Source organism: Callionymus lyra, chromosome 8 (genome assembly GCF_982586985.1).
Source record: "Callionymus lyra chromosome 8, fCalLyr1.hap1.1, whole genome shotgun sequence".
NCBI lineage: Eukaryota > Metazoa > Chordata > Actinopteri > Syngnathiformes > Callionymidae > Callionymus > Callionymus lyra.
The window spans coordinates 16970509-16993799 of NC_141825.1; the positions used below are offsets into that span (position 1 = coordinate 16970509).

At 38.3% G+C, this 23291-nt stretch overlaps 1 protein-coding gene across 1 annotated transcript in view; it reads left to right on the top strand.

The window, feature by feature from the left end:
* nup93 (nucleoporin 93) overlaps nucleotides 1-23291 on the top strand; it is a 34221-nt gene that overhangs the window by 4882 nt on the left and 6048 nt on the right. The window contains exons 4-12 of the mRNA XM_087797729.1: nucleotides 15637-15699; nucleotides 17879-18007; nucleotides 18952-19026; nucleotides 19807-19899; nucleotides 19988-20127; nucleotides 20228-20360; nucleotides 21361-21518; nucleotides 21608-21773; nucleotides 21898-21991. Coding sequence (XP_087653855.1) covers nucleotides 15637-15699; nucleotides 17879-18007; nucleotides 18952-19026; nucleotides 19807-19899; nucleotides 19988-20127; nucleotides 20228-20360; nucleotides 21361-21518; nucleotides 21608-21773; nucleotides 21898-21991 — 1051 coding nt within the window. The remainder of the gene's footprint in view (nucleotides 1-15636; nucleotides 15700-17878; nucleotides 18008-18951; nucleotides 19027-19806; nucleotides 19900-19987; nucleotides 20128-20227; nucleotides 20361-21360; nucleotides 21519-21607; nucleotides 21774-21897; nucleotides 21992-23291) is intronic.

A 23291-nucleotide genomic window follows, 5' to 3' on the forward strand; every position in this document is an offset into this window, starting at 1 on the left:
TAAAGTCCATGTAATAATGACATTTTCTGGCCCGAGTAACCTTACTTTGCTCACAAATAACGGTACGGGTATTTGGGCATGTCTAAACAAGTGATGTCGATTCAAACCATGACTAGGATCACAATGAGAATTGTGTTGTAATAGTCCACTTTCTAAGCTTTCAAAACTCAATTATGTTGCCACACAGTTTTCTCTCTGGACTCCAGATGACCATTACCAAGTCACTGAAAATATTTTTTAGTCCTTATCCATAGTCTACTATTTCTTCTTTTTTTGGGGAGTGCAGAAGTAGACGGGGGCTCGTGCAAGAGGATATATATATATATATATATATATATATATATAAAAAGAGTGTCATTTAGCATAATTTAGACAGCTGATGAGTCTGTTATCAGATTTATACGTCTGTGATCCATAATAGTGCTCACTCGATTGAGGGTGGGAGTGTTTAGTTAACATGTTATTTTGATGACTTATTCAACATAGCATTTTTGTACGTTCACTTGGTTATTATTTTGTCTTCGTTTAATAATAACGTTCAATTTAACATCAACATTCAACATCATTATTAAAGGTGGGAACTATCCTATATATTTTTTTCTTTTTTCGCGCTTTTAGTGCATCTATTGATGAGTCTTAAGGCAATTTTTTGATCCCTAAATCATTCATGAGGTACTGGATTTACAATAAGGGTCTGAGGATTGGAAAGTGTTTAAGAAGTAGCAGAAGTTATTTTGGCCTTTATTGGTTCGTTTGTTTGAGAACAGAATAACCCAAAATGTCAGGATTGGTTAAAAATGGGCTGACTTGGAAATGACTAGATGTGTTTCAGTTTTGTTGTAGTTTAATCTGGATTTAGAAAAGTCCTGAAGGGTTCATCATGTACTTGTATGACTTTTAAGTGCACACACAAACTAATACACATAATGCTTACATATTGGCTCATTCTCTTTGTGGTAATTTCCTTTCACTTATCTACATTCATCAGAAAAAAAAGTAAAATTGTGTTTAAAATGTGTGTCTAAAATATCAAAAGGTTTATTGTTTGCTTCATTTACTTCAAAACATTTTGTCTGATTGTGTGCGGCCTCTGATGAAAGCGGCTGCACACAGGATCAATTTAGATTATGAGATATACGGCGTGCAAAAATATCTAGAAGTTGAGTTCAACTGCGGCTCTAATCAATGGGTGCACACAGTATTTGGCTCTGTGATCAGAGGAGCCAAAAAATTAGGCTGACTCAGGAGGCTCTTTCAGCTATAACTAACTAAATTAAAGTGCCTTATGTGATTTCTGTTTTAAACCCTGTAAGAAAACTGAGCCAAGTTTTAATCAACACAGAGCCTCAAGGTTGTGCACTGCACATCTATCATTTCATATCCAACACTTTTCTTCAGAGAAACTGATGAATTAGTGCGCAGACATTTTTAACCCTAAATTCCAAGAATGCAGACCTCATGAATCTGGAGCTGCCTGTAATATAATATGTCAGTCCAATTTACACTTTTAAATATAATAAATACCTTAGCACATTTTATATCACTGCAGTTTGGAAATAGGAATAATATCCAATTGTTGAAATGTGTCTTGATAAACTATTTATTCATAAAGTTTTGTATTAATTATTGATTTCAAATAAAATAATGTGCTGAATCCTGTAATACAAGATTTAAAAAAAAGATCACTGGAAAGCTTTATTGGCTGATCTAAGACCTGCCGTGATGTTTGAATTATAGGCTAAGATTAACATGCCAGGGGCGAGATGTTATTTTGGAGGGAGTAAAAGATGAGAAACAAGTGTGGGGAAAAAAAGGATATTAGGAAAGCCAGACACGGATGGTTTGACATGTGGAGAAGAGAGACGTTGGATGAATAATATTAGAGATGCCAGGACAAGAGCTACAGCTTTGACAACCCTTGATGGGAAATGCGAAAATAACAATTGGATCCAGCACTTGCTAATAAACTGATCTGCCATGTTTGTTTTAAGATCATCCTTTTTTTACTCTGAAAGTTGTTAAACTAAATGTAGCCAACGCAGACCAAAGATTCTAATTTTAGCCACTGTCTAGGGTGTCAGGTACCCTTGAACATATTGATATTTGAACTAATAAAATGAAATGTTTGCAAATGTTTCATTTCTGTAGAGTGAGTCTGTCCATTTTCTGGAAATGATCAGACCTGCTGGCAAAGCCCTGGGATTTGAGGTGATGGGAAACGAAGGAAACCTAAACATGCTCTGTTTGGGAATCTGTGTCTGAACGTGTTTGTATGTCAGGCATGACTGAACTGATGCACGCCTCTGTGGTTTCTATGTGGAACACACTCAAACATGCGTCTAGGGAATTGGTGTGTGAATGATGTGTGAATGTACAACTTAAAGGAACTCAAATCTCTTTCCTGTCTAATGAGTTCTGCGCATTCGTTTGATCCAAGGAAGAGTGACATTTTAGAATTAAAACAGTAAATTTATTAATAACAAAGTATGATTACCAAAGTAGGTCTTACAATACCTTAAATACAACAGTTAAACAAAGAAATGCAAATTATTCAAATTGTTCAGATTGTTCAGAAATACCACAGTTCCAGCGCTTGGTCCAGTCTCTGTCAGTCATCCTGGCTCACCCAGGTCCTCCCAGAGAGTGGCACTTAATCTCTAGATCGTCTCGTCTTTTAAAGCCCTCAAAACACTCAAGACACTCCCATCATAAGTTAAGTTCCCCAAATCTGACTCCATAATGAACAACAGATGTTCTTTGATCTGATCACTTATCTAAACAAAGAATCTCCTGACCTCCTTCACACCTGTTATCTCCAACCAGGTTCGAGGGCCCTAAATTCTGTGTCTTGATACTTCAAAAGTCGGGAACATCCTTGTCTAAACAATCACAACATTTGTTACTGTGGCTTTATCCTTCCTCCCCCAATACATACAGTATGTTATCTTCACAGTCACCTTTAAGCCATGTCACCAAGGGCCATAAAAGTTAAGACACAGTTGGCCAGAGCCCCTGAGCCCTGAAACTTCATAACCCCTGCTGTGAGGAAGGGAGCTGTCGTAAAACACAACACAGGATGTTTAAGATCTGAATGAGAGATGACATTATCAATGTTTAACAGTTGATTACACAAAGGACATACATTCAACTCATCAATGGATACACCTATAGGAAAGTAATTTAGAATATGTCTTCAAACTGCACAGAAGCACAGAAGCTCATATAGACTTTAAGTACACCGTGTGTCGATTATTATACACTGTACAAAAAGGGGATGAACAGGAAAGATGTATTTATTCATGTTGAGCTTTTATATTAACTACGCGTGTTCTACCAAAGTTATTTAATATAGTAGACATTAGCATGTTTATCAAGTTTGTGAAATACAGGTTGTCCCTGAAAAACTCAGATCACTTGAAATGTCCATAACGGAGTGATGTTGAGGTTAGCCCAAATACAAAATATTATTTATTTTGAAAATTAATAGATAAAAATATATATATTTATGATGTTTAAAAGCAAATTGCCCAACTCATAATGCAGGTTAACATTTGATAATAAAGATGAAGAGTAGTGCAAGAATAAGGTGTAGAAGGAGAAGAAGGGGAGGTAGAGGAAGATTATTTAGATTATGTAAATGAAGTAAGACTAGGAGAAAATGATTAGGAGATGAAATAGGAGTAGGAGATAATGTAGTAGGAGGAGAACAAGCAGAAGTAGAGGAGAAAAAGATGAAGTCAGAGATTAGGAAAATTGGGTGATAGAAGACACAGCAATAAAGTTGTAGAAGAGGTTGAAAGTAGTTGATGAAGTAGGAGGAGGTGATTAAGTAGTAGAAGAAGAAGTACGAAGTAGAAGAGGAAGGAGAAGGTGATGAAGTATTAACGGCAGAAGTTGGTCAGGTAGTAGGAGAAGAAGACAATGAAGAAGTAGATTTTGTGTTCCGGTGAACCGACCCCTCCCCAGTCTCGTACGTGGTGGTGGAAAATGAAGGACAGACACATGGATGAGTTAAAGAAAAATGCTTGTTTAGTGAATTATGTAAAAGTCAGAGACAAACTTACGTAAACACGGGCGCTAGCAAGCAGAGAGATCTATCGCAGACGTCTTCGAATGCCAGAACGCAAAGATCTCACAAAATGGTGGGTCTTTATAGTAGAACATCAGGTTAACGCCTCTAGTCAATTGTGAATGTAGGATTGGTCAGCAACTGTTAACGCTTGATTCTAAGATGGCCGCCGCACGTGGTCGTCTTGGAAATTTACCAAAGGTTGTTGTCTTCTAGAGAGAATCTATTCCCAGCGACTTGCTGGCCTGTTGTGTCTTTCAGTGTGAGTTCTCAAACAGGTTCCCACAGACTTGCTTGGAATCTGGGATTGTTTAATCTTTCTGTGTGTGTGACCTGACCTGTGGATGTGAACCTGAGTAGTTTGAGTTGAGTTTAAGTGAATGCAATGCAAGACAATGATTATTTAATATGAATTAAATATAAAAGATTATCAGTTAATCAAGTGACTATTTGAAATGTGTGTTAAATCTAGATGATTGATTACAGTAAAGTTGTCATTTCCTTACACAATGAAGTTGTAGGTGAAGAAGAAGGCAATGAAGTTGTAGGAGAAGAAGAAGGCAATGGAGTAGTAGAAGGCAATGAATTGGTAGGAAAAGAAGAAGGCAATAAAGAAGTAGGAGAATCCAATGAAGTAGTAGGAAAAGGCAATGAAGTTGTAGGAGAAGAAGAAGACCATGAAGTAGAAGGAGAAGGCAATGAAGTAGTAGGAGAAGAATAATCCGATGAAGTAGTAGCAAAAGAAGAAGGCAATGAAGGAGTAGGAGAAGAAGAAGGCAATGAAGTAGTAGGAGAAGGCAATGAAGTAGTAGGAGAAGGCTATGAAGTTGTAGGAGAAGAAGAAGGCAATAAAGTAGGAGCAGAAGAAGGCAATGAAGTTGTTGGAGAAGAAGAAGGCAATACAGTAGGAGAAGAAGAAGGCAGTACAGTAGGAGAAGAAGTAGGCAATAAAGTAGGAGGAGAAGAAGAAGGCAATGAAGTTGTAGGAGAAGAAGAAGGCAATGCAGTTGTAGGAGAATCTAATGAAGCAGTAGGATAAGAATAAGGAAATGAAGGAGTAGGAGAAGAAGAAGACAATGAAGTAGTAGGAGAAGACAATGAAGTTGTAGGAGAAGAAGAAGGCAATACAGTAGGAGAAGAAGTAGGCAATGAAGATGTAGGAGAAGAAGAAGGCAATGAAGTTGTAGGAGAAGAAGAAGGCAATGAAGTTGTAGGAGAAGGAGAAGAAGAAGGCAATGAAGTTGTAGGAGAAGAAGAAGAAGAAGGCAATGAAGTTGTAGGAGAAGAAGAAGAAGGCAATGAAGTTGTAGGAGAAGAAGGAGGCAATGAAGTTGTAGGAGAAGAAGAAGGCAATTAAGTTGTAGGAGAAGAAGAAGGCAATACAGTAGGAGAAGAAGTAGGCAATAAAGTAGGAGGAGAAGAAGAAGGCAATGAAGTTGTAGGAGAAGAAGAAGGCAATGAAGTTGTAGGAGAATCTAATGAAGCAGTAGGATAAGAATAAGGAAATGAAGGAGTAGGAGAAGAAGAAGACAATGAAGTAGTAGGAGAAGACAATGAAGTTGTAGGAAAAGAAGAAGGCAATAAAGTAGGAGCAGAAGAAGGCAATACAGTAGGAGAAGAAGTAGGCAATGAAGTAGGAGGAGAAGAAGAAGGCAATGAAGTTGTAGGAGAAGAAGAAGGCAATGAAGTTGTAGGAGAATCTAATGAAGCAGTAGGATAAGAATAAGGAAATGAAGGAGTAGGAGAAGAAGAAGACAATGAAGTAGTAGGAGAAGACAATGAAGTTGTAGGAAAAGAAGAAGGCAATAAAGTAGGAGCAGAAGAAGGCAATACAGTAGGAGAAGAAGAAGGCAATGAAGTTGTAGGAGAAGAAGAAGGCAATGAAGTTGTAGGAGAAGAAGAAGGCAATGAAGTTGTAGGAGAAGAAGAAGGCAATGAAGTTGTAGGAGAAGAAGAAGGCAATGAAGTTGTAGGAGAAGAAGAAGGCAATGAAGTTGTAGGAGAAGAAGAAGAAGGCAATGAAGTTGTAGGAGAAGAAGGAGGCAATGAAGTTGTAGGAGAAGAAGAAGGCAATTAAGTTGTAGGAGAAGAAGAAGGCAATGAAGTAGGAGAAGAAGAAGGCAACAAAGTATTAGAAGAAGAAGGCAATGAAGTAGTAGGAGAAGAAAAATGCAACGAAGTAGTAGGAGAAGAAAAAGGCAATGAAGTAGTAGGAGAAGAAAGGCAATGAAGTAGTAGAAGAAGGCAATGAAGTTGTAGGAGAAGAAGAAGGCAATGAAGTAGGAGAAGAAGAAGGCAACAAAGTAGGAGAAAAAGAAGGCAATGAAGTAATAGGAGAAGAACAATGCAATGAAGTAGTAGGAGAAGAAGAAGGCAATGAAGTTGTAGGAGAAGAAGAAGGCAATGAAGTTGTAGGAGAAGAAGAAGGCAATGGAGTTGTAGGAGAAGAAGAAGAAGGCAAGAAGTTGTAGGAGAAGAAGAAGAAGGCAATGAAGTTGTAGGAGAAGAAGAAGACAATGAAGTAGTAGGAGAAGACGATGAAGTTGTAGGAGCAGAAGAAGGCAATAAAGTAGGAGCAGAAGAAGGCAATACAGTAGGAGAAGAAGTAGGCAATGAAGTTGTAGGAGAAGAAGTAGGCAATGAAGTTGTAGGAGAAGAAGAAGGCAATGAAGTTGTAGGAGAAGGAGAAGAAGAAGGCAATGAAGTTGTAGGAGAAGAAGAAGAAGAAGAAGGCAATGAAGTTGTAGGAGAAGAAGAAGAAGGCAATGAAGTTGTAGGAGAAGAAGAAGAAGGCAATGAAGTTGTAGGAGAAGAAGGAGGCAATGAAGTTGTAGGAGAAGAAGAAGGCAATTAAGTTGTAGGAGAAGAAGAAGGCAATGAAGTAGTAGGAGAAGAAGAAGGCAATGAAGTAGTAGGAGAAGAAAAATGCAATGAAGTAGTAGGAGAAGAAAAAGGCAATGAAGTAGTAGGAGAAGAAAAAGGCAATGAAGTAGTAGGAGAAGAAAGACAATGAAGTAGTAGAAGAAGGCAATGAAGTTGTAGGAGAAGAAGAAGGCAATGAAGTAGGAGAAGAAGAAGGCAACAAAGTAGGAGAAGAAGAAGGCAATGAAGTAGTAGGAGAAGAACAATGCAATGAAGTAGTAGGAGAAGAAGAAGGCAATGAAGTTGTAGGAGAAGAAGAAGGCAATGAAGTTGTAGGAGAAGAAGAAGGCAATGAAGTTGTAGGAGAAAAAGAAGGCAATGAAGTAGTAGGAGAAGAAGGAGGCAATGAAGTTGTAGGAGAAGAAGAAGGCAATGAAGTTGTAGGAGAAGAAGAAGGCAACAAAGTATGAGAAGAAGAAGGCAATGAAGTAGTAGGAGAAGAAAAAGGCAATGAAGAAGAAGGCAATGAAGTAGTATGAGAAGAAAAAGGCAATGAAGTAGTAGGAGAAGAAGAAGGCAATGAAGTAGTAGGAGAAGAAGAAGGCAATGAAGTAGTAGGAGAAAAAGAAGGCAATGAAGTAGTAGGAGAAGAAGAAGGCAAGGAAGCAGTAGGAGAAGAAGAAGGCAATGAAGCAGTAGGAGAAGAAAAAGGCAATGAAGCAGTAGGAGAAGAAGAAGGCAATGAAGTAATAGGAGAAGAAGAAGGCAATGAAGTAGTAGGAGAAGAAGAAGGCAATGAAGTAGTAGGAGAAGAAGGCAATGAAGTAGTAGGAGAAGAAGATGAAAGCAATAAATTAGTTGAAGTAATGGGAGAAGGCAATAAAGTAGTAGGAGAAGAAGTAGACAGAGAAGAAGAAGAAGATGAAGGCGATAAAGTATTAGAGTAGGAGAAAAGGAAATGGGGGAGGAGTACTTGGAAGAAGTGGTTGTAGAAGAAGTAGAAGAAGTCTGAATCCATTGGGAAAACAAACTGAAATGATTGCTTTTTAACTGTAGATTTTAATAATATATTGAGTCCACCAGTCATTTGTATTTTAAAATAACCATGACCTCATCAGAAAATCAATTTAACCTTCAACTTGTTCTTAATATTAACATAACAAACCATTAAATTCTGGATTGGGTCTTTTGGAGCTTACCCTTTTTCCGTTAATTTCTCCTTTTAAGACCATGTGTTGTTTAAATCAAATCTAGTATAATGTCTAAATGTTAATAATATATACTCTATCGATATTCATTAATTATAACTATTATTTATCAATTTTCTACCATGATATCCTTTAACAGGTCACCAGTCTATAGCCCACAGAGACGAACAACCATTCACAGACACACCTAAACCTACGCACAATTTAGGGTATTTATGGACTCTGGGAGGAAACCGGGGTGCCTGGAGGACATGCAGGCAAACACCAGCAGGAAAATACAAACTGGAATCGTACCAGCAACCGTCTAGCTGTGAGGCGGCCGTGCAGGACCACGGTGCATCCTCATCATTTTTTAGATAAATTAATTCTCATTTTCTTAATATGATGTGACTCTTTTTAACCCGAAGTTCAAACATACCATAATAATTTCAAAACGTTAAATGCACGACGAACTATGGCAACGTGTCGGAGAGGAACAAAGGAAGCTAGGCAGTAAGAAGAGCATGGCCGGTGGAAAAGAAAAATGGCGACTGATGGCAAATAGTTCTCTCGGTGTCCTCATATCACTTTTCAGTCTTTTCCTGTATCGCCCTCTCTTCCTCTTCACCTCACCCTCCTGGGTCGTCTGTCTGCTCGCGCTCATTTTAATTCACCATTTACCCTTTTTGTTTTTTCCTCCCCTCTCAGTTCATCTGCCATTTACATCCTCTCTGGTTCTTTCTCTCTTCCTCTGCCCTCCCCAACCTCCACACACACACACATACACGCACACGCACACGCACACGCACACGCACACGCACATGCACACACACACACCTCGTTCAGCAGTGATGGCATGTATTCAGCGGATGCAGTCGGCTAAGCCTGGAGCATCTGCTGAGACGGACCAACATAGAAAGAGTGTGTGTGTGGTCTGTGTGCTGGGAAAGTGTAAGTGAGTCTGATCGATAACTGGTGTGTGTTTGTGTGTGTGTCTGTCTGTGTGTGTGTGTGTGTGTACTCATGAATGGATCTCCAGCGGCACGTGCACATGCATTCTCCTCGAGCACACGAGTATGTGTGAATGAACGTGTAGCAAGTGTGCAAATTAACATGCCTGCTTTGTGTGTGTGTGTAGTTATAGCCAGTCTGCATATGGGAATCTCCCCCTCCTCTCCATCCTCCCTCCATCCCTCCCTCCCTCCCATGTGCCTCCCAAACCGTTCATTAACTAAACATGACCCTTAAGAGCATGATTAGCCTCATTTCAAGACAGGATGTCGGAAGCCATCAACTGAGGGGAAAAATCCATTACTATAATTGCATTGAGCTGAGGGAGGGAGGAAGAAAGGATGCATAGATGGATTTAAAAAAAGGAAGAAAATGAGTGGAGCCAGGGGGAGGGAGGGCGCAGACTGTCAGAGAGAGTGGGATGGAGAGACTAAAGTAAGGTGGGGTGGGGGGGAGTCAGCTGATTGAAGTCACAGATACTATATATGAATCTATAGTTTCTTTCCACGCGTCTCCCCCCGTGTCTGAGCGGCCACTTGGTCTCTCCCTCCGACAATAAAACCACCTCCTCCGAGTGTTCATGTGCCACTTCCACACTCGTCTTAAGTCACTCGCCCTTCTCGTGAAGCCGGGGCGAGCTGACAAGATGTCCAGTGATGCCGGTCCAGACGAGGCTCGGAGAACACACCCCAGCATGGAGCCGGCGCTGCAGCTCCAGGGGAGAGCGGCAACGAGGGACAGCGAGGCGACCGGGCGATTGCGACACACCTGGACAGAACCCCCCCTGACCCTCCCTCACCCCCCCCCCCCTTAAAAAAAAAAACGTTTTTCCTTCTTGACATGTGTCAAAATGTGTCCATCAGCAGGAAAAAGGAAACATAAGTGAGTATTTTCTACGGCTTGCTTTAGTTAGTTCAACATTCTTCATCTGTCGACAATTTTATATACACGCGAGACGGATTGTGATAAAATGTGCACTTTCAATGTATATCTTTAGACTCCATTTTTTAAATGTATGGAATTGTGCTCGTAGGAAAGGGTGGGGTCCACGCGAACACACGCACACACTTGCATATGGGCAGTGGTCTGCTCATTGTGTCATGGCAAATGAGGACAGAATCCTCTTGCTCTACTTTCATGAGGGCTGGTACGCACAGCCAGGATTCCTCGCTTAACCCTCGCTCTTCTTCTCTCTGCGTAGATTTGTAGACGCCGTGCATCCTCACACACACACACACACACTCTGTGTCACAAGCATGAAGCCAGACTTTGGTCTGAACCCGCCGATTACGCTGAACATACAATCAGACTGCAGAGAGTGTGACCATGGTAACCATAGCGAGTGTAGGTTTCAATGTAGATATTTAAGATGTCGTTTGTCCCACTATTTTTGGATTTATATCACTCATTCACAATTTATATTTTTATTTTATTATAGTTTTAATGATGGGAGTGAAACTTTTTTTTACTGCTCCAAGACAATCTTTAACTGTAGTTTCTGTAGTCAAGCGTACACATTTTGTCATGTTTTGTGTCGTTGTAAGCACAATTAATGTTACTGGGCTGTGTGGGCTGCAGCGAACGATGCACATTATAGGGGTGGGGCAAAGAAACGTTCACATACAGCATAGCATTATTGTCCAATAAGCTTCTGTCTAATTGTTTTACAATTTTTATTCAAATACAACTTGAGTTTAAACTCATCAATTAACATTAATTTTTATCATTTCATAAGGAATTTTCCCAAAGGATTATTAAAGTTATATATATATATAGTTATAGTTATATATATATATTATATATAACTTGTATATAATGTAATCAAATTAAGTTTTCTTTGGATGTTTAATTAATTAATTGAGCAAATATTTCTTGTCTCAAAGATTCAATTCATTCGACCCATTTTCTTTGCAGATAATGTAAAGATTTTTCAATTCGGCAACAATATTTAAGCGTAGATAATTCTTTTTCAAACATTATTCTAGCCAAAGTTGCCGAAATGGAAGAAAAAGCATATATTGGGAGGCCACAGCCCAACCGTGTCACTGACGTGTCACCGTCATACTGACCCACCCTAATGGTTCTTTCTTTCATTTCACCTCATCATCTTAACACTGCAATAATGAATGCGTGTTCTGCAATGTCTGGAGGAAATGTACATCCACGCTGCTGAGAAATGACATTGGGAGTGGCTCGTGTATAGAAAAGGGCTTCATTCCAATTTTGATGCGGCATTTGTTTCCTACTATTGTGATGACTAAGTCTTTATCAATAATTACTGACACCAGAAGAGGCACTAGTCGGCGTCACCTCTTACCCAGAAACATACTTTCTCATTTGATTTTTGTTTCGTAAGAATATGCAGCGATGGCCTCGATTTGCACTGCTTATTGGTTGCATTTACTTGGCTTGATTCAGCGTACCCTAAATCATATTCTATATCTGTATGACTCGGAAAAAGCTTCTCTGGTATTGCTTCTGGCAGCATTGTGGAAGTCTTAAATTGAATTGCCTCCATTTTGCAATTTTCTTGCGGTGTAACATTTCTTTCTCTTCAGCAGAAATCTCCAGAAGGATCAATGTTTCTGTCACAGATCAAGTCGTAATAGTTGCATCAATCTGTCGGATATGTTGACAACATATTCAATTTCCACCTCTTTATTGTCATTTACAATGAACGGATTAAGATAAAAAAAGGAAAAAAAACATTTATTTTACTTGACACTTTTGAAGTACAATCATTTATCTTGTTCACCTTTAGGTCTTTTGTTACTATCTTTATATTATACTATATATTTATTACTAGGTTAGGTTAGGTAGAACTATTGATCCCTCAGGAGGTCTCCTTTGGGACATTGTTTTCCAATTAGACAAAGCAATACAGAGGATTATTCCTAAAAATAAAAATAAGAACAAGAACATAGAGAAATAAAAAGAAAGAACAAGGTTAGGTTAGGTTAGGTAGAACTTTATTGATCCCTCAGGATCATGACACAGGAAGATGACACAGTCTTGAGTCTAAAGATAAAGAACATTAATACTATGTTGTCATATTATTATCATCTTATTATGAATTTATTTTTTCCATTCCAACTGTACATTGTATTGCTATATAAGCATTGTTTTATTTTATTTCATTGTTTTTATTATTATATTATTACAATTATTATTTATTAATTTTAGTACATGCACTCTGTGCGTAACAACACAAATTCTCACCACTGTGGCACAAATAAAGTCTTTGCCTTTCACTGTGATTTTTTTGTATTTAATTTTAAGGTTGTGTTACTACAGAAATCATTGGGATTACTTTCAATGTGCGATATAAGACCCAGAGAGAGAAATGAATAAAAGTTTAATGAAAAGGGGAGCCAGCAGGTGGGTTTTATGTGGGGCACAAGACAAGTGATGAGAGAAGGCTCTCTTCTGTACAGCTGTATAATCAGAAGTGATTTGCAAAGTGCTTCGACGTCTGAAGATTCTCTCTGCCTATGACAGCAGAGGTCAATTAAAATGTCGATAGTGAATGAAAGAGCCATAATCTGATATCAAACAACCATTAATGTCAGACCAGAAGACCTCTTGTTTCATAAACCTTGAGGACGCGAGTGTTCTCGCCGTAGTCATTCATAGCGGCTCTATAAAAGCAGATTGTTTGCACATTGATGGCTTTAGATATGTTTTGTGTAAAGCTCATCTTACTTCAGTGAGGAGTCCTTTCATTTGGTTTGTAAGTGCTGTTAACTATCCATGAGTTGTGGCCTTGATTATGTATTTTATGTAACGCCCTGTGGTCAAACACTGAAACAAATGGAGTTAGAACTCAAATAGGACCTTTACCTGCAAAATGAAAATTCATTATATGATTGTAGTATTTATCTGCTCTTTACTGTCTTTATTAATTATACATTTCTGTAATTAATTTTCAAACCATGACATTTTTTAATGATGTAGTAATCCTTTATTGAGACATTATGATGAAGCATTTAAAACCCCATTACATCCTCTGTGCTCTATTCATTTATCCAAATTAATAACGCGTATCGAGGACTGCTGTTGTTCTACCATGTTGCTTTCATGATGTGCATCTTGAACTCATTTATACCACATTTCATGAACATACTGTATCTTCTGTGCCGTGTCATTAAGAACACATTATGGGGTGAAGCAGTGAAGTATCTCCCATGTGCTCGCATGGATTTCCTTGGGGTGCTATTTCCTCCTGCGCTCCAAAGTAAATCATAAATGCTAGTATGATTCCTAGTACATTACTAGGATTGTATCTTGGTTGTCTTGATGGATGGTCCTTGCCTTTCTTCAATGCTAGCCACCCAGGCTAGTGTGGGCCAGTGGTCCCCAACCACCGAAACCGGTACTGGTCCACGAGGCGTTTGATACCGGGTGGCACATAAAGAATTAAGAAATGATTGTAATCTGTTGTATTGGTTATGACTATCTGAAATGAAATCATTTTCTCCAAAGTAATAGGGTCGACATGTGACATGTCAAGACTTTACAAAAAAAACTAATTCAAATGGTGATAAATAGTAAAACCCAAACTTTATAGGGGACCATCTTGTTGCAGCCCAGGGCTCCTGCTGATTCTGCGTTATGTATTTTTATAGACTTAACATACGGGTTTTTGCAGGTCGTGCCACTTTATTTTTGCAGTTTTTATCCCAAGGCAGGTCCGTGAAAGTAATGCTGACACAAACCAGCCTGTGGTACAAAAAGGTTGGAGACCCCTGCTGTAGACCCTGGTCTCTCTTTTTAGCTCCGTTCAAACCCATTATATTCAACAACAAAACACTCGAGGATAATTCGGAAAGGTTTTTTAAGGGGCAAGTGTTGTTTTTTTTTATGCTATGATAGTGGTGTCGGCTCATACTCAAGGTCATCGGTATCTGAGGAATAAAGGTTTTCTATGGAGAAATAATTGAAATTTCCAGTCGCATACAAAAATGGAGCGAATTTGCCTCACTCTTAATCCTTTACAGGAATGCGACTATAACTCTCTATTCATGTATATATTTAATGTTTAACTAATGTGTTGATTTAAGTGTCTCTTAAATGGATCTTGAATCTCTATTGTACTCATCAGCATGTGTCTGTCTCTACAAAACTCTCTTTTAATAAATATATTTACATTAGAAAATGTGCTTTAGCCCCGCCCACTGAAAACACTTTGTTTTTCTGGAGATTAAATCATTCTACCATAACCTCACCCACTCTGCTGTGATTGGTCAAATGTTGAGGTTTTTAACCGCGTGTCATCAATCCTGAAAGTATTCACCTTTAAGGGAGTCGTACAGTTGAGTTTTCACATTTGCCCTTAAACTATGGTGTATATGTGACTTCACATTTATGGTGAATATTGAGATTAAAAGCGAAAAACAAAACCTTTATTAGTTCTTAAAATGTATACAACAAATGTATAGTTTCGTAACCTGACATAAATCATAACTATTTTCTTTCTGTTGGAAAAAAATGTGTAGGTGTTAAATGCTCAAAATGCTACTATAGTAAGGAAATGGCCACAGCATTGTATAAAATATTTTCTGAAAATAACTACTAATAACCTGTTCTTCATATTAGATTAGATTAACTTTATCGATCCCTCCGGTGATCTCCTCGGGAAATTATCTAGCTGTTTTATAATGATTGTAGAATGTAGAAATAAATAAGGAGCATAGATCCATGTTATATTTGGACAAAGAATGTTGCTTCGCATGGAATTCCTTCTCTGGTCCAATTTGTTCAAGATTAATTAATTAAAAAAACAACAACTAACAATTGTTGAGCTTTTTTCCTATTATTGGCGATGGTTTGTACCTCTCATGTAGAGCACGACAGCACTGGCCATTGTTTTTCTTAAACTCACCAGTTCTTTCTTTGATGCACACATAACCTTCCAAAGAAGTTTGAAATCTTTGTTAAAAGCTTTAAGTAATTGCAAGGGATTTCACTGCAGCCATTTAGTGTTTTCTTAAAATGGCTGCTGCTATTTCCGCCTGCGTTCAATGGGTTTTTTTCTTGTGAAAGTGCTGCCTGCTGCTTTCTCTGCTGTTGCATAAGTGCCACTCGATCGCTCAGACTTTCACAGTCGGTGAGGAGTTGGTATTATATTTGTGTAAGTTGGCGAACGACGCAAAGAATTAGAGAGGGGGGGAGTGAGCATATGCAGAGGCAGCCATCTTGAGTTTTCTCCAAAATGGCTGCAGCCATATCAATAGCACCGTTTTGTAAAATGGCGCCGGCGCTCACTCTGAACATATGTAATAAAGCGAGGCTGAACATTTGACTAATCCCAGCTGTGCACGAGGCTGCAGGTGGCTCAGAGGAGATGATAAGAAGAAACATTGGGATGAAGCATCAATCTCAAATGACCCCCCCATCCCATCCCATCCCTGCAAATCCCTAAACTTGTTTATTTATTTTGTCCTCATTGATTAAGCTAAGATGATATTCTAAGTCGTCTTCCTTTTTTCTGCTTCTGTCATTTCTCAGGGCTTCTTGAAGAATGAGAGGGACAACGCCCTGCTGTCAGCCATTGAGGAATCGCGCCGCAGGGTGAGTGTCTGCCCACTCGTATCTGATGCCTCCGTATCTCACTAATAAGTACAACTGCTGACGAACTTCTGTTTTAGTTACACTAGTTAGGAACTCAAAGTTTTTTAAGAACAAAAGACATTTTGGACCATATATAAATTTGTATTACATTCGTTTATATCTCTATAAGATGAACATTTAAATTAAAAATGAGTCAAGAACGTCACTGATTAAATATTAAACCATTTTAATTTGATTTCAGCCAAGGGTTAAAACCAAAAGTCACTGATTATTATTTTTACTATTATTTATTTCTATATGTGAATATGATTGTAGTGGTTTGATATAATAGAAGTTAAAATAAAAGTGTGCCAATGAAAAGTAATTATTAAATAATCAGATTAATAAACTTTAATCTTTACAAATTCAATTTTATAACACATGCCAATGTGTCTAATTCGTAAAGTTTTTAGTGAGTTTATTGTGGTACTCGAAAGGTTATTTTCTGGTGAGGGCAGTGTGTTTAAATAAAACCATATATATATATATATTTTAGAGGTCAGTAGAGAGGTCATTCATAGTCTTACAGATTTCTTTTCGCAGCATCTCTCGGGCATGTGAATCAAACTATAAAGGGATCTGCTCTTCCTCCATTAACCAAAACTAGATTACTATCACAGACGGGAGCGACTCAGTCAGAACTATAACAAAACTCCGGCTCTTTAATGTCTGTTTGCTATGATCTGGAAGTCCTTCTGCTGTGCACCTGCAGGGAATAGTTTGAAATGGCTTCCCTGATGTGCAGAGCTAATGGGACCTGTCTTTAATTAGCCGGCGCTCCCATTATCTCGCTGCTCCCTCAGAGAGAAAAGCCGATTTGTGCCAAGGGTTGGGAGCACCAAATGCACTAAAGATTAAAAAGGAAGCCATTTTTTTTTTTGCTGATTTCTATCAGAAGGGAAACATGAAGATGGTAAAAATCACTCTTGTGTGAAAAAATATGTTTTTTAAAGCCTGCGTGTTATGGTCCCTCGATAATGCCTGCGGCGATCCATGCTTCCAGTATTAAACTGTTGATCCTAATTTGTATGAAAGCTCATTCATATTTGATGTTTGAATAAAACCACCGCTTTTGTTTTTTAAACACTGAAAAACTACAAGACTTGGACAAGTGAGTCGTTTTTGCCTCAAAACTAGACTGTTGCATTTTCCAATCCAGTTTAAATCAACTCTGATTTTGAAGCCAACGATTGGTTGTATGTTAGTAGGTAAGTCATTTTTATTTGTATAGCGCTTTTCCAGATCAGGGTCACAAAGCGCTTAAACAATCAAAACAATATTCAATAAAGTATATACTTTAAAGATCAATATAAAACTAATAACACAACAAGAAAGGAAAAGCCTGAACAAATAAAAACGTCTTAAGATGTTTCTTGAAGGAGTCGGTAGACTCTATCAAGTCAGTCTTTTATACTTTCATGATGGGCTGGCGACCTGTCCAGGGTATTCTCCGCCTCTCACCTGATGTAGCTGGGATAGTTCTTAATGAGGGCTACGCTTTTTTATTATCTCCTTAAAGCTTAACCTCAGACTCTTAAATTCTGAAGAGGCTTAAAGTTCAAGGCTATGACCAATTTATACCAGTAAATGGTGTCTCGATTTGTATCTCCTGGAGCTGGAGATCGGTGGAGGGATCCAATTATCTCATGTTCCCATTATCTCACTCGCGGTCTCTGTGGAGAGTTAAAATAGGCGGCGGCAAATCCTGGCGGAGCACAGGAGGCGACCAAATGTATTTATATGGAACATTACATACCTCGCGCTGAAAAGGTACTTTAAAAGGAACGTCGGAACAATGAGAGCAGGCTGGCACCGTTGAAACAATGGAAGGCTTTCACAGATAAAAGAAAAGCAATTAGTTTTAAAATCTCCACTTTTGTCTCGTTAATTTGCGTGTGTAGCTTCAACTCACCATGTAAAGTGTGTATGTGTATGTGTGTGTGTTACAATCTCTAGAAAATCATCACATAAAAGGTGTCTGAATTAGTAATGGCATTTGTAGTTATATACGAAATATGTTGCATCAATATTACACAAGTGTAAAAAGGCTGCAGAACATCTTGCATCACCTCTAACGTAGTCCAGGTCTACATTCTTGTTGGATCGTACACCCGACTTAAACATCGTATTTCCATCTCAGACGTTCATGCTGGCCGAAGAGTACCACCGGGAGTCCATGCTGGTCCAATGGGAGCAAGTGAAGCAGAGAGTGTTGCACACACTTCTGGGAGCAGGCGAGGACGCGCTGGACTTCAGTCAAGACATCGAGGTACGAGGCGGAGCTGCGTGGACCTTTACAACGGTCGGAGAAAGGTTTAAACGGTGACAGAGAAAATGCAATGCCAGAGAACATCCAGTGAATTGACCCTGAGTAGTCGTGTTCTATGCAGAAGTGGCACTTTGGAAATAGGACAATGAATAATGGAGGACACTGGATCGTCAGTCGTTTTTACTTTCATATCACCTGCAATTTATCAACACTTTTCCCTTGAGACCATAGTGACTATTTTCAAAGAAAACGGTCTTGAGAAACTGGATAAGAAAGTGGAACAGTCTTTACATTCATGGATTCACAATCTTGCTAAACCTTGTAGGATGATGTAAAAAAAAAAACTATTTTCGTGCTGTTTTATTGACTTTCTTTCTTTTAATGCAACTTAATCATTCAGGTCTGGTCACTATAATGTCTAAAATTAATTCGATTTTTTTTCCCCCCATTACTCGGCCGAATCTTAATCCTTTTAAAATAATTTTCTGATTCTGAGCAAGATTCTGTCCTTCAACTCCTACTCTGAACTTCTAAAAATAATCACTCAATTTGTTTTCCTTGTCAAAAAAAGACTATTTTAAGGTCGTAGCTGTTTTTGGATTACTCTACTTTACTTTAAACCATTTCAAGTGGTAATCCGCTTGATTTGCAAAACTATATTTAGTGCAGTTTCATTTATTTAGTTATCTAAAAATAAATATATTTGTCGGTGACTTTATTGATTAAACAAAACAATCTTATGGGTTAGAGGAAATTTTGTAATATTAAAAGTAAAGAATTATATTCTTTCCCTCAGGATATAATCTTATAACTCAAACAAGATTGCTGTTCATACAGTAATATTTATTGCCCTGCGAATATGCATTTAAGGTGAATTTTGAGATAAAAAATATATATATAATCGTTGGTTAATAATCAGGATTTGTTTATGTATGTGTGTGTAGCCCAGCTTTGTGAGTGAAGTGAACCCACCAGGAAGAAGCACCCTTGACAACGTGGAAGTGGCGTACGGTCGCCAGGTGAGTCCTCTACAACCAAATAATTCTAAATACTTCTGACCACTTTGAAAAGCTGCACTTTATTGATACTTGTCACTTTTCAAGCTTAGTTATAACAGGTCTGTGACCCTGGTCTGGAAAAGCGCTATATAAATAAATATTACTTACCTACTTACTTACTTACTCGTATTTTTGTCTATGATTCATTAAGGATTGAAATACACAAAAAAATGTACTAAGATAGATTTAAAATAATTGGTTATATTTATTGGTTAATCTTTTTTTGTATGTTAAGCTATAGCTTTAATTCATTTAAAGTTTCTTCTCCACCCCTTTCAACAGAAAAAACATTTTTGGGTTGAACATTTTTTCTTGTACCATGTTGTGTTTAAAGATGCCTAAAATGAACATAAAAGAGCTTTCTGTAGCTCCAGTTACCAGGAGTGAAATGGGGTCACAGCAGCTCAGACCAGATCAAAGTTATTGATTGATCGGGTAGCAGTGTAGAATTCTGGGTAGTTTGGATTCATCCATTTCTCCCGTTATCTGCCTGACCTTCTCACTGGTGTTTTTTGTCTCATCTGCTGTGGCACATATAGAACTGCTTCCTTTACTGCCATGTGTCGACACATCGCATGTGGCGTCATTTGTCTCATCTTCGTCATATTTTTCGACGACCTCGTCAACGTCTTTATTCTCTTGGCTCTGTTTTTCATCGTCAACCATTTTGCAAGATGGCCTTGATGTTTTCAAAGGATTTTTTTTTCAATATCTAAAACCCTTTTTTCCCTCTAACTTTAGATCTACATTTTTAACGAGAAAATCGTCAACGGTCACGTTCAACCAAACCTCGGAGACTTGTGTTCATCTGTCGCAGATAGCCTGGATGATAAGGTGAGGAAGTTGTTATAAATGAAGGAATATAAATATAAAAAAGGGGTTCAAATGAAATGTTGAATGATTTTTCTGTTTTTTGCAAAAGAACGTTTCAGAATTATGGCTGATGGTGAAGCAGATGACAGATGTGATGCTTTTTCCTGCCAAAGACTCGCTCAAGAGTCGCACTTCTGTTGAAATGCAAATGTCCTTTGTGCGACAAGCACTCGATTTCCTGCAGAACAGGTGAAGTCATTGTTTACTCTTCAGCTGAATTCAAACATGATTGCTGCTCAAATATCCTCTCGACGAAATGATGATGATGATTACTGTCTTCTCTCCCCAGTTATAAAAACTTTGCCATGGTTACGGTTTTTGGGAACCTTCATCAGGCTCAGTTGGGAGGCGTACCCGGGACATATCAGCTGGTTCGCAGCTTCCTCAACATCAAACTTCCTGGACGGCTTCCTGGCTCTCAGGTATTACATTTTTAACTTTTCACGAGTCATAAAATATATTTATATTTTTTTATTAAATTATGGAAGTATATCAGTGCCATCAGAATATTGGATGGTTGAAATTAACATTTCAAATGTTGAAACTTTGATTTTTCTTTTTATTTGATTTGATTTCATGATTATTTTTCTAAATAATTCAATTTCTACATAGAAATGTTGAATCTGTATGAATAATTGAATAAAACAATCGAATATTTTTTGATCAATGCATTTCTTTTACACAATTTCATATTCTTACTCCAAAAATTCAAAAATATAATTTCTAAATTAAACTTTTTTTTAAAATTCGTAGCCTTTTAAATTCAGTATAAAAATGTAAATATAATACTGCCAACATGATTGGCTAAAAGTTTGATCAAGTAGCTTAGTATTTAATTTAGAAAAAAATGAACATTTAATATATCAAAGAAATAAATCATTTATTCAATTAGAAGTATATCAAAAAAATGTCTTTAAATTATTGAATTAAACAATTGTTATAGCTTTCAATATACAAATCTTTGAATTCAATTATTCCAAAAATAATATATTGCTTAAATAAATTTTAAAAAGCCGGATATACTTTCATATTTATACTGTATTGCACTATTTTTACTTATTTATATTTATACTTTTATATACATTCATTCTATGCAATATTTAAAACATCACTATTATTCTGTTTACATTATATTGCACTATTTTTAACTTACTAATATTTATATTTATACTTTTTTATATACAATCACCCTATGCTGTGTTTTTTAACGGTTGCCAAGCAACACAATTTTGTTGCCAGTTTCACTGCTGTGTCCTTCCGTGCAATTACAACAAAAGAAAGTCTAAATATAATATACACAATGTCTAATTATGTGTAATGTGACTTAAGATTTCTCGTCTTTGTTGCACAATTCACTCAAGATCCACCATCTGTTTCTGTCGACGCGTGAGCCGCATGTAATCTCGACTGTATCTGCAACAGGACGGCGATATCGAGGGACACCCGGTGTGGGCCGTGATCTACTTCTGCCTGCGCTGCGGGGACGTGAACGCCGCCATGCAAGTCATCAACCGGGTGCAGCATCAGCTGGGAGACTTCAAAACCTGGTTCCAGGAGTACGTGAACAGTCCTGACCGGCGGTGAGTCAATCTCTATTGTTTCTGTAAAGACATCAAGATAAAGTTTTATTGTCTCTCCTTCCTCTCCTAATCCTCACTCCGTCCTTCAGCCTTTCCCCGACTTCAGAGAACAAGCTTCGTCTGCACTACCGCCGAGCGCTCAGGAACAGCGCTGACCCCTACAAGAGAGCCGTCTTCTGCCTGATCGGGAAATGTGAAATCGGCGATAACCACGGGGAAGTGGCCGACAAGACGGAAGACTATCTCTGGCTCAAGGTGCTTCTTCCTTCTTGCAACAGCTGTTTCTGCGCGTTTGTCGTCTCACTTGTTCGCATGCGTGACACTCGGCTTATGCAAAAATATTTTTCCAGCTCATGTTCCATATGTTCTTGTTGTTCAGCTGAACCAGGTGTGTTTTGACGACGACGGCAGCAGCTCTCCTCAGGACAGACTGACCTTGTCACAGCTGCAGAAGCAGTTGCTGGAAGACTATGGTAGGCCTCCACATTTCTGCTGTTTCTGTTAATTTAATCTTTGAATAAGTGAAATTTATTACGCGAGGTTACGTTCTGATTCAAAGACATTCACGTAGTGACCATTTCATTTTTTAAATTTTATTTGAACAACCCTGTCAGTAGCTAGTACCTGAACATCTCCCTTAATGCTTTGCCGCCCAGCGAACCAATCACAGCTGTAGTTCACTTTTGACATGGCAACATAGACCTAGAATTTAGATGCAGGATTATAGCGACTAATGAGTCATTGCTAAGCCTCGCACTAAGTTCTGTAGTTTGTTAAATTTTTGAAAACACTTTTGTCGTTTTATCTTGCTACAATATATTTGAACATGCAGTTTAGTGTACAAAAAATAAATTTGTGAAACCGAGGTATTGCGATGGAACACGGTGCATGTATTGCATTATAAATGTATTCTTTTATCTTGATATTCCACTAGTTGCCAAAGAAAACTCTCATTAATGCAGATGAATATTATTCTCAGAGGGCATCCTGCCATATTCTGAAAAAATGTTCTACCCTAAAGTTTGGCTTCTTCTGACCCATTTTTCTGGGGAATAAAATAAAAAGCTTTACAGTGTCACATTGTAAACTCTCTGACACAATGGAGGTTGTGTTTTGGATTTTTTTATTTTGTTGGGCAGTTTTTATACTTGGGCTGGAAAATAACAGTCAGATCTGGCAACCTTTCTTGGAAGTGAAAGCAGCAGTCGCGACTATGCTCTTTGCTAATCGTACCGTGTCATCTGAGAACCTATAACTCAGATACCTCTTTAGGAGGTTAGTTGTCTTTGATTGAAAATCAAATAAATTTGTCTTAAAACCTAATAAACTCTTGAGAGAATGATCTTCCGTCACTGGATGAATCTAATGCTGGATTTAAACGTATTCCCTGCACTAAGTAAGAGTTCAGGGCAGTGGTCCGACCTGACATCTCTGTGAGCCGATTCTGCTGGTTTTAGATAAGACTTTCCTCTCGTCCTCATCGACTCCCTCTCCAAGTGCAGCCCGAGGGCTCATTCTGTTTCTCCCAGTGGCTCGCCTCCCCCTGACGCCTGGCACACTGATCCACGTCGTCCTCCATCTTGCTTCGCAGTGGGACACGCAGCCCAAAGCATCCCTTCATTTCTCTCTCAAAGTGCCAACCCTCTGCTGTCTCGTCTGTTCCCGTCTTTTCATGTCCGTGTCACTCTCTGGCTTTACCTTAATACGTCCTTTTGTGTCTGCTGTCACTCATTCTCACTCACCTTCTCTGTTTCTCCATCTCGTCCTACACAC